Source organism: Indicator indicator, chromosome 5, assembly GCF_027791375.1.
Source record: "Indicator indicator isolate 239-I01 chromosome 5, UM_Iind_1.1, whole genome shotgun sequence".
Classification (NCBI taxonomy): Eukaryota; Metazoa; Chordata; class Aves; order Piciformes; family Indicatoridae; genus Indicator; species Indicator indicator.
The window spans coordinates 25,196,861-25,209,009 of record NC_072014.1 but is presented as its reverse complement, the minus strand read 5'-3'; the positions used below and the strand labels follow the sequence as shown (position 1 = coordinate 25,209,009).

The 12,149-nt window shown below is 43.6% G+C and overlaps 1 protein-coding gene across 1 annotated transcript in view; it reads left to right on the top strand.

Moving 5' to 3' along the window:
- Positions 1-12,149, top strand: part of LOC128966910 (unconventional myosin-X-like) — a 77,727-nt gene that overhangs the window by 44,042 nt on the left and 21,536 nt on the right. Inside the window, exons 22-24 of the mRNA XM_054380865.1 lie at positions 2,660-2,766; positions 7,106-7,411; positions 11,349-11,388. Of these exons, the coding sequence (XP_054236840.1) occupies positions 2,660-2,766; positions 7,106-7,411; positions 11,349-11,388 (453 nt within the window). The remainder of the gene's footprint in view (positions 1-2,659; positions 2,767-7,105; positions 7,412-11,348; positions 11,389-12,149) is intronic.

Below are 12,149 nucleotides of genomic sequence, written 5' to 3'. Positions count from 1 at the left end.
GCATTCATTTCCACATCTCAAACTGCTGTTTTGCAGGGCCTCTTTGAAGGAGGAGGTTTCTGTAGACTGTTTAACATCCAGGTCACAGTGACCCACTTCCTGCTTTCCCAGTGTTGTCCCCAAGAATCATATGATCCCACTTATGCACACATGGGTGCACACGCCGTTACGTTTGTGTCTGCTGGTCTGCACGTAGCCTTAACATGTTCACTGTTGTACTGATGGTGCATGCAGGCATGAGGTTGTGTGAGGAACACTCGTCGTACTGCACTGTGATTTAGAACTTGGTCAGGTTCTAATATGAGCAGATATGATAGAAGTAACCTTCTGTGTTTTGTTCAATCATTCCTTCCTCTGATGAAAATGATCTCATGTTTTCAGAAAGCGACTATAAATTATGACAACGAAAAGGCCACCTTCCAAGTTATTTCTACAAGGTATCAAACATCTTTCTGGATTTGAACGTAATTTATTCTTCCTCATCATCTACAGAGTCTAAACAAACCTTCAAAATACCAATAGCTTGTAACTAGATATTGTTATCTAAGGTTAACCGCTCACTCTCAAGCATGTGTAGAAAGCTCTGTAGGGTTAGAGTTGGGACTTGTTGAACTCTGCACATCCCAAAGTTCATTTTTGTTCCCCTCACTTTACTGGCAAAGCGAAGCCTGTGCTTGCTAGTGAAATACTGATGGACTGAGTATTTTTGCAATTTGATTATAAGATAATGGATTGAGACAGTTTTGCTGGTTGCATTCTTGAAATGGGTTACTGTTGCTTGGTTCTGGAATGTAGTGGAAAGAGCAATCCCTGCCTCAAAGAGTCTTTAAAAGATTGTTGAGTGGATGTACAACTTGCATGGAAGGATGCCAGCTTCATGGTTGGCAGTACCTTGGTAATGAACCTTCTTTTAAGGCTACCCATGGTTACTTTGTCATTACATAACAGCTCATTTCTTAAGGCCATCTTAATGGCAATGGCTCCTCAGGAAAAATTCTAGTCTAGGGAAGCCACTGGCTATGGGTCCTAATTCAGGGAGAGGTTTCAATACACAGTGGTCACTGTAGGGGAAAAAACCAGCCTAAATAAGTGATGACACTGAAAGCAGTGATGAGGGGAAGATACACAGAGACATAAAGGGAGGTTAAGTGCAGAGAGGGAGAATTTTGCAGAACACTGGCCTAAATGACTGTTCAAATATCTGAACATCCCTCTGGCCTCTCAGCATAGCCACATGGATCCAATAAATTTGTAAAGAGTTTTTACTGATTAATGTAGTTCTGCAGATTGTCAGCTCAGCCCATGTTCAGGGCAGTGCTTTAACAAGCAGAGCAGCACTTTCCTAGTGTATCTGTTCTGCTGCTGGCTCCAGCAGCGATTTGGCCAGTGTCAGGCAGCAGGTCACATGGACATGGCCATATGGCTGTTGCTGCTGTGACTGCAGCTTGTATGGACATACCTTAGCCAATTTATTCTAGGCTGAATACTGCTCCAGTGTATCCACAGTGGCATGGAGTTCCATGCGGACTGCAGTCCCTCACAGAATCAATAAGGTTGGAAAAGACCTCAAGGATCATCATCACCTGTCACCCAAGACCTCATGACCACTAAACCATGTCACCAAGTGCCACGTCCAGTCCCCTCTTGAACACCTCCAGGGATGGTGACTCCACCACCTCCCTGGGCAGCACATTCCAACGTCTAACAGCTCTCTCCGTGAAGAACTTTCTCCTCACCTCGAGCCTAAACCTCCCCTGGCACAGCTTGAGAAGCAAGGCATTTATTTCATCACCCTGTGCTAACATAGTGCCAGCCAGCTCAGATATGTGGCACATTTTCTGTAAAAGTGCTCTTATCTTCCTTGTATCTCAGTCCTTTTGTCTTTAAGACAGCACCGCCATCCCTCATGCATGCATTTAGTATTGAGTCTCAGAGGTCTGAAATAAAGGTGATGGAAGATGCTTGAGAATTAAAATACTGGACACTGAAATGCAACCAATAATATCTGGAGACCTCCCTTATTTGGACATATCTCTCTAATGCGTGCTGCACTGCTGAACCTCTTCAGCACGGAAGCATTCCCACCTCAGCCTTTCTGGAGGTTGGTGGTGGACTGAAGGTATGCTTAGGTGCACCTCGACAGGGCTTTTAGCTTTCCAGTTCTCTTACATTATCAGGATTGCTGGAGTCTAAAAACTAAAAGTTTCTCCCTTTCCTCGAAATACAAAGGATTTTCTTTGCAAAGTGTTTAATCACCCAAGCAGGTGTCGGTGCCTACTGCAGGAAGGCACTGGGCTGTGCAGGGAAAGCTGTCAGCCGGGAAAGAGTTAATCACAAGCCCTAGCACAGGCTCTCCTCCGCCTCCCTCCTCTTTCCCTCCTTCCTCTGCTCCCTCCCTCTCTCTCTCTCTTTTAAGTCTTGACCACAGAGTGAGGGAGGTGGGGGTTGGGTGCAGAGATTGGCTCCTGTTGTTGCAGAACTTTTTGCTGGTGCCCCGAGCACGGCGGGCGCCAGGGCGGGCGCCGGGCAGAGGGTGCCGCGGGCGCCGGACACGGAGCGCGCTCAGCGCTGGTCACCGGGGATGAAATCTCCCGGCTCTCCCGGGGACTGACTTCTTTCCTCTCTTTGTGTTTATTGAAACTCCTCCCCGTGGCGTCAGGTTTTCCTGAAGGAAGCTCTTGAGCAGAAGCTGGAGAAGGATCGGGAAGAGGAGTTGAGGAAAGCAGCTATAGTCATCCGAGCCCACGTCTTGGGCTACATGGCAAGGTCAGTGCTGGGGGCTGCCCTACCATCCCTGTGCTTGCCTGCATGGGTGGCCCCGACCCCCTGCTCTGCTCTCTAGTCCCCTCGCATCCTTCCCTTCTTCCCTTCCTGTATTATAAGGGAGAGTATCTGCCCTCCCTGCCACCATCAATTCTGTTGAAACCTTTCTATACTTTTGCCACCCCTTCTTTGATTCCGTGCACACTTGCACCTTCCCTCCACACTGCTTAGATGGCTTCTGCAGGGAGGGACTTCTGTACCCATTGCTTGCCTCCGATGACACCTTTTCCTTGCCTTCAGGGTTTTCCTGGCTGGGCCCCACCTACGCTTTGGGTCCCCTCCTTTTCCTTATGCTTGTCAACTCTTTTCTGCTCCCCCTGCAAACTGCTTCTTCAATTGCAGCTCTGCCTTTGCTCACCCTCTTTCCTCGCCCTGCCTGTTTGCCTCGTGATCTCTCTCTCCTTTTAATTAACTCTTCAGAATTGGTTTTTGGCCAGCTTTGCACCAGTACTCTCTTCTTGCCGCTCCCTTTTGCACCTGACCAGAGGAGGGCTGGGAGAACCAACTGCAGACAAACTGCCCCTCCTCTGCCCCTTGCAGTCAGTGTAACAGCTGACTCCTTAATGGCTGTGGCATGCAAACTTAATCCCAGCAAGATGCTCTTTCCTGGCTGGTCTCTGCTCCAGACACCTGTCAGTCAGGAGTGTGAGGAGGTAAACTCCCTGGCCAGCGGAGCTCTTCCAGCAGGCAGTCCTCTTAGAGCTCCAGTTACACCAGGTAGCTCATTTTGCGTTGGGACATGTGTGCAATATCAGCAAAATACACATTTTTGTGTCAGGGGCTTTTTATTAATTTATTTATTTCCCTCTAGGAAGATAAATGCGCTACCTGTATTGTTTGTACATGGGATTGCAAGTTCTTTGTGTCAGGGCCTCTGCTCTGTTTTACTTTGTGTCTAGCATTTGGAGAGATGAGTAGGGGTTAGCACAGGAAGATTGATTTTTCTGGAAAACATCACTGCAAGCAAACTGGATTACTGCATTTCTGAGTTCCTGGGGAGATGGCTACTGCCCTGCAAGCCTGTGATGGAGACAGTGTTGCAGTAATGTCCTCTTGGCTGGAAATCCTGTGGTCTTGTAGTCTCCACAGAGCCAAATTCCTCATCCCACATGTTGCTTTTCTGAGTCTCATCTTTAAGAACAAGCTATGCTTCTGCAGCCAAAGTGGAAAACCTCACAAGCAGCTGGAGGTAACTGGACTGTGCAGAGGAGGAGAGCAGGGAGTGCGGAAAGAGCTAGGGAGGGAAACTGGAAAACTTCCCTGTGAAGAGTTTCTAGTTGCACTGCACCTGTATTGAAGAGAGTCCGATACAGTTCATCTGGGAAAGTAGGAGTGGTCTCTGGAGAGCTGGGCAGAGGTCAGGAGAATTTGTGTGCACCGTGTTAAGCTTGATAGTATTTTTGTTAGTTTTGCAAGGATAAGTGTATTTAAATTCATTTGGTGTCATGCAAAGTAGGTTGGCAAAGAAGGGTATGTATGACACAGGAAAGATTTTACTGGTTTCTCCCCCTTAGTGAACTTGTTCTTGAGCCTGGAGAACCAGTCATAAGGGTAAGAACTTTTTGTTTTTTGCACTCATTTCTTGCAACCTAGTATCTCTGACTGATCACTAAATGTGAGACAAGAAAATCAAGCTCATTCAAATGACCCCATTTTTCGTAGCTAATCTGTGGAACGTTGAGCTGCAGGTAACAGCTTCACCAGCTAAAATACACATAACTGTTCCCAAGCTTGCAGAATCCCTGTACAAATTTGGCTGTATCCCTGGATTCTGTAGGACCTTACTGCTCAGAGGAAGACGACAGTAAGAAATTACCCCATAGCTCTATGTTCTTTAGTCCTGGGAGGCCTAACTGCTAGCTGTGGCTCATTGACAGAATAATTAACTAAATTCTAAATGCAGCATTGGAGCCGTGTAGCCACTCCATCTTCTTTTGTGATTTGTGGTCAGGATGTCTGCCAGCTCCTTAGCATGGGGTGCAGGTTGAATTTCTTTGACCAGTGCAAGAAGGTAAGTGGAAGGCTGAACCAAGGGAATGCACAGCTCATGTGCAGCAATTCCAGCTGAAGGGCGTCTGCAAGCTTGGCTGCAGTCGTGAGGAATGAGGGGGCACTTCAGCCTGGCAGATTAGCAGGCAGAGCCAGCCTGTAGCTGGGCAGGACTTGGCACACGTTGCACTTGAGAGAGTTTCTGGCAGATGCATTTTGTAAAAGTCAGAGTGCCCTTTTTGATGCACTTATCTGCTTTGGCAGAGAGTGTGTCTGCAGCTGTTCACACCCCATATGCTGGGCACAGGGAGGACAGAAGGAGCAGGGGTGAGGGACTGCAGGCCAGGAGCAATTAATCTACAATCTCCCGCTTCTTATCACCTACTCCCTTTCCTCTTCTTTTTTCTGTGCTTCCTCCCTTTGACTTATTACTTCTGGAGGAGAGCATGACCTCTGCACACTACTGCTATTAGCATCCATCTCCTGATTTTCTTGACTAGGCTGAAGTATCTGATGTACAGGGAGATGGCAACCTGTCAGTATTGGTCCCTGTTGCCATTTGAGGGGAGTTTGATTGCCAGGAAAAGGATTTTGAGATGTGTCTTTTCCTCAAGGGGGTTGCAGAAGGTCTGTGGAAAGGATATGTGAGAATGTTGTGCTGTTCCCAGTGCACTTTCCAGGAGTGTAAGACCTTGCAGGATTTGCTGGCCCAAATCCTGTGTAACAGTCCCATAGAATTTGCCTTTACAGTTTCTGGTTTGGAGTAAAGAAGGCTTTGATTTTGGTAGCACAAGTTATCATTTCCCTGCAGCAAGATCATTAGGTGTCTAAATACATTCAGTTTTTAAAATGCCTGCTTATTTCCAGCCTGTAGAGACTGCAGGTTAATTAAATCTTGTGCTGCCTGTTGGATAAACAGAAATACCAGCCAAAAATGTGGGTACTTTGACTGACTTTTCCATAGTCTTCCCTTTCTTAAGATTATGGAACAAGCATTCTTAATTATAAGCCAGATTTTCTGCTTCCAATCCTGCTTCCTCAGAAGTCACTTGAGGGTCTAATACAATTCTTGAAATAGAGGTGTTAACACTGAGCACAGGATAAAGGTAGCAATGTGGTCCCCTTCTACACAGTATTTCTGCTTGCAAGTATAAGAATCCCAGTAGCACTTTTTCCTAGAGCATTGTGATGGGAGTTTGCCTCCACCAATGATCTTTGTGGCCCTGAAACTCATTTTTGGATTGCTGCTTCCTAGCATAGTCCCATATCAGGTGCATTTAGCCTTTGTTTTTTCACTGCAACACCTTATGTTTGAATGTTTTGCATTGTTTAATGTTTGCTTGAATCTGGCTTACAAATTGATCCAGATTACAGTGTAATAGTAACTCTTTTGTTGTTTGCCCTGGTTTTGCATCATGTACAAATGTCTACCAGTGACTTTTTTTTTTCCAGCCCTTGATAAAAATGGTCTGTAATACAGAGGCAAGAACTGACTTTCCTAGAACTTAACTAGACTACAGAAACACTGAATGATGATTCTTTTCTTTTGGGGCTGCACCATGTTTTTTGTTTTTAAAATGCTGCAAAGTGGAATCTGATATCATTATTGCTTAAGCAAAATGTTGTGCAATAGAAGTGTATGTTTGTGGGATCCTATTATAACGTTAATATTCAGCAATCAATATCGTCGCATCACTGTGTTTCCTCCTAAACAATATGAGACTAGTATGACCAGGTCTATTTTTGCCCTTTTCCTGGAGTAATTTGATTTTAGCCACTTGTTCTCATATAGTAAGGCCGTTTGTGTGTTTCTGTTATAATAAATACACAGTGAGTGATGTTGCTAATTGCACAGTGAATGAGTTTATGTACAATGCAAGGAGACTCTGAGCCAGTGGACCTTCTCTTTACATGTGCTAAATATCTGTCCTTCATCCTTGAGAATCTTCACAAAAGCAGGTGCCCATGGAAGCAAACTAAGGGTAGGTATAGGAGTGAGAAGAGCGAGGAGAGTATTGGCAGGGTAGGAGTAGAAATTGTGTCATTTCTGAGTAGTATTTTTCCAATCTTCACAAAAGCAGGTGCCCATGGAAGCAAACTGAGGGTAGGTATAGGAGTGAGAAGAGCGAGGAGAGTATTGGCAGGGTAGGAGTAGAAATTGTGTCATTTCTGAGTAGTATTTTTCCAAATTCATTTTTCTGTGGATGCGGTAAAATTGCTCAATATATAAGGGCATGAGAAACACAAAGCCTGTTACTTCATGGTGCATTAAGTGTCTTGTTTCTGGTTTTAGGAAGAAGTATCAAAAGGTGCTAGCCAGTGTTGTTATAATCCAAAAGAACTACCGCGCTTACTTCTGGAAGAAGAGTCTGCTGCGGCTGAAGGCCTCTGCGGTCACCCTGCAGAAGCACTGGCGAGGGCACCTGGCTCGCAGCCTCTACCAGCACCTGCTGCAGCAGGAACTCAGGCAGAAGCAGGAAGTGGAGGAGAGAAGGAAGCAAGAAGAGGAAGAACAGATCAGAAGAGAGGAAGAGGAAAGACAATGGCAAGAAGAGGAGGAGCGTAGGAGGAAACAGGAAGAGGAAGAGGTGAAGGAAAGGTACAAGATGCTGAGGTGTAAAAGCGGGTGTGGGGCAGCGGCATGATGGTAACACTGGAACAGAATTGCATGAGGCAGTGTCCCAGTGCTAGGGTGGAGATCAGTGTACGCTTGGGGGTAGCTTAGAATAGAAAAGCAGTGTGGAAAAGGAGTGTCCTGCTTCCTTCAGGAAAGCCATTTCTGCTGTATTTTTATCTCTGCTTAGTGCTTTTCTACTTTCAAATATACATGAAAGGAAGCAGTTTCACTGGCTGGGCAGAGATGCATAATTTTCTCGCTGCCTTTGCAATGTTAAAAAAAGTTTTATGCAGTCTTCCAAACTCAGGAGGGATTAGCAGTGTAAGAAGGCACCATGGATCTTGGTGTGCCCAATAAGCAGGATCAAAAAACAAGATGGGGGGCATACCTGTGCTCCCACTGCAGTTCTTGCACTCATGAGAATAGGCCTGGTCTCCCTGCTCCTGCTGCTGCTTATCTCTCATCAGGAATATGGATGTGCTAAGATCAAGAGAGGAAAAGAAAAGCTAATGTGATAAAAGGAGATAATCTGTGAGCAGTGACAATACACCAGTTGAGAATTCTGCACCTCAAGTGTCATTTACTGTTTGCTGTGGTAACCTGCATCCTGTCCAAACTCAGTGTCTCTTTTGTTAGTCTTTCATTTTAAGAAGCTTAAAGCTTAAACTATGAAGTTGTTATACAAGTTTGAACACTCTGGTAAAGTTTCTTACAGGCTTTTGTTGCATACTTGTCCCAAAGTTGGATCTTGGCAGACTAAGATGTGTGACAAGCATCATAAAACTCTAAAGTTAGAAGCATGTCACAAGGAAAAGAGATTGCCTGTGGTTTCACTGGAGACAGTAGGGTGATGTATCTACTGGGACAAGGCATGGAGTCAGTGACACCAATGATGAACAGTTTGGCCAAGGAATTAGTTGAGCAACACTGAAAGCTCTATTTTATCAATGTGTCTATTTTCAACAGCAGCCTCATCAGCAACAACAAGCTGTGCAAGTTCAGAATGTCAATAACTAGTTGGCAGATAGCAAATGCTAACAGACCCTCTCTCAGGTCTAAAGTCCTCATTGTATTCACTAGAGCTTGTCCCTACCTTTTAGATAAAAGGACGTATTTAGCTTATTCATTCTAGTGTGTTTCTGCCCCTGCCCTTTAGTTCCCAGCCCATGAAAGATACGTTGAACCCAGCATCATTGTAAAGGAGTGTCAGTGTTTCTAGGAATCAGGTGCCCATTTTGCTTTCATTTTCTACTTGATGTCAAGTGGCTTCATTCAAGGTGAGTAGCCAAGAAGGTATAAGGAGACCAGTGTGGCTAAATGCTGAGCTTCCATTTGACCTCAAAAGTGGTGGGGAAGTCCACAGAAACTGCAAATTGGCTAGAAGAAGCAAAGAAACCCAACACACAGGCAGAGACAAAATTAGAAGGATCAAGATGCAACCTGAGCTATAACAAACTAAAAGTTATCATGCAGTTATTGTGCACACACTGCTAGTAAAAGGGGGACATGGAGGAATTTGGTCTACTGTTCAACAGGAAAAAAATACAATGTTGAGAACGCTGAGGTATTTCATGCTACTCTTGCCTTCCCTACAAGGCCAAGGAAACAAAAGGTTAGAGAATACTCAGATAAATCAGATTACAAAGAAGTCATCTGGACTTGGTGAAATTAATGTTTGGGTACTTTGAGAACTAGTTGAAGCAGTTTAAATCAGTAGCTGTTCTCTTTGTCCTCCTTTGTGAATAGTGGTGAAGTTTCCATAAAACTGGAAAATTCCAAACATAACGACACCCTTGTGAAATGGGAAAAGGAAGAATGAGGGAAATGTGTACAAATCGACCTAACCTCGTTTCAGGAAGATTTTGAAACAAGTTATCCAACAGTAGTAGATGCTTAATAAAGGAGCCAGAAGCCCGCATAGATTTCTGAAGAATAATCAGCATTAGTTACCTTTTTCTTTCCATGGTATCTTATGACATGCCTCGTGGGTAGGTAAGAGTCACAGAGGGTAGGTAACTTGACTTTGAGTAGGTAGATGGTAGGTGAAGGCTATGACATGTTCTAACAGTACTCTAAGACATAGTAAGGAATGTGGTTTGGATTAAAGTACATGAAGCTAAACTAGGATCTGTGTTTTCAACTGCATATTAATAAATAAATAGTAGGGTTTTTGTTAAACAGAGAACTTTTGAATGGAATTCTTCCATGTCTGTGCTGCATATGGTACTTGTACAGTATTTTCATAGGTTGGATGAGGAAATATGAATGTCCTTGTTCAATTTGTAGATAAAACCATCTAAGACAGGATTACAATTCACATAGTTTTGGCATGTTAAAATAAATGGTCTGGAAAACATAGGATAACTTTCCATAGAGACGTATTCCTAACTGTAGATCTGCATAATCAAATGCAAGGAGGGAGAAGGAAGAATGCCTGCTTCAACAGCAGGAAGAGGCTGAGTTGAGTATTAGTCACCACTGTCATGCTGTGTGAGAGGAGAAAGCAAATACTGTCTATAAACAGCATTGTTTCTGTAAGATGTGGGGGTGATTCTACTGTTCCGCTTTGCACTGGTAAGGCTTCAGCTGGAGAACTGTCCCTGATTTTGGATATCAGGTTTCAGGAAGAGTGTAGATCAGCTGGAGATAGATGAAAAGTAGCAAGAAGTATCAGAGGTCTAAAAATGTGAGAAACATTTGCAGGAATGAGTAGGTGATTATTTCTGTTTCGGTTTCTTGTTTTGATGTCTTCCCTTTTTTTTAAATGGCTCTGATTCTTGAAGCCTCTTATCATTTAAAGCAGTTGTTTAACTCATGACTACTGTTAGAGATCTTTCAGCAGAGCTGCAACCATCTGGAACTTGCCTAAGTCAGCTTACATTTATAAACATTTCCTGGATTTTTTTTATTTTTTTCTGAGAGCAAAAGTGCATCAGTGAGAGCTGTAAGGACTTTGTGACTTGGGGTTGCAATTTAGAATTTGGCTGGGCAAAGCTGCAGAGCTTGGGAAATAAAAGTTGTTGCCCTCCTGTTCTGCCTGGAGTTGAATTACAGATTTGAGAATTACCACTGGCAGTCTGAATTTAGTTGCACAGTGGTTGCTACAGGCTGTCTCTTTTACCCAGCCATATCCTATCCGTGCTCCCTCTGCATAACCCTGGCATTTTCTGTCTCCTGTTGCTTGTAGCGTGCTTGCTGTGAAGGAACTGGCTGTAGTGACTGCTTTCTCTTGGAGTACCTTTTTGAGCTGGGTAGAGATGCAGCACCATGGGATATGTTTTTTTATTTCTCCTCTACTCATGTTTACTAACAAACTCTGACTCTTACAGCCTTTACTAATAAACTGGTTTTTGAGAGCCACTGAAGAGTTGTGCAAACTGGAGCACCCAAGTCTTCGGAATAGAAAATCTTCAGTTTAGTAATTTAAAAAAGTACAAAAATGTGATAAATTTGGAGGACTTTAATACTGTGAAAACAAAACAAAAATTCAGTGCTGGTACTGCAATAACTCTGTCCTCTTTTAAAAGAACAAACACAGTTTCCTGATACCTATCAATTGTGCATGTGCAATCTCATTTAATGTACATGGATATATAGTACTTCAGAAGATTCTGTTTACAATTATGATGAGTCAAACTGATCTGTCATTCTGTCACTGTTTCCAATGTCCTTCCTAGTGTGTTCCAACTAATCCAATTTCCTGATTGATCTGAAAGTTAAGTGCGTGGGGAAAATCTGTTGTATCCGCAAAGGTCATGCCAACCACAGAGAATTGGATTTTTACTAAATTACAAAAGCTTTTAAGTCAGTCTTACAACAGGTACCTTATTTTAACCTTATACATGAAAGGATGATACATCCATGTAATTCTGAAAGCCTCATGTAGGAGAACTCACTATCATATCTTGTTTTTCAACAGAGAAAGGGAGCAACTGAATGCTCTACACCAAGTGGCTCAGGTAAGCTTGGCCATTATTCTTTCCCTATGTCTTCTTTTGAGTATTCGTGTATTGCTTGTGCTTGGCCTGGAGCTGCTATGTTTTGTTCAGGCTTTGTTCATTCAAAACCTGCAGATGCTTGGCTTTGGCAAAGGTGCATTGAGCTAACAAGGCAGGATTTTTTCCAAGGCTCATGGATTGGCTTGCATAGTTCCTACTTGAACGTTTTGGTATTGAACATGCAGAATCCTTTTTTTGTTTCTGCTGCTGAGCTTATTGCACACCTTGTGATGTGCTACACTGACACTGTCTGTTTGGCTGGATTGTCACCTGTAACAGCTAAAATAAGAGTGCAACTGGCTGCTACCATGAATAAAATAAGCCCCTTGTAACTGATCTGATTGTTGGGACTTGATATATCAAAGAGCAGACCCTGGGGTGTGTGAAAACAGCAGTGTGTCTTCCTTGTCTCTTCCCAAACCATTTGTTCCCCTGTTTCAGGCCAGCTCTGTTCAGGAGAAATGCGTTTGTCCACAAGTAAGAGTCAGGCAGAGAAGAAGAGTAATTGTAAACAAAACAAGAGGTTAGCTTAAATGGGCCAATTGATTGGCTACATTGTCATACTCCTACAGGGAATCCATGAAATCCTATTTGAATTTATTTTTGCTCTTTCTTGTGTGTGTATGTTTTCATCATCCCCCACCAAGAGGAAGGTGGAAAGTTACCAGTATCTTCTGTCTTCTATTACTGTGTACCTGCTAGAAATTTCTGTTACTTAAGTG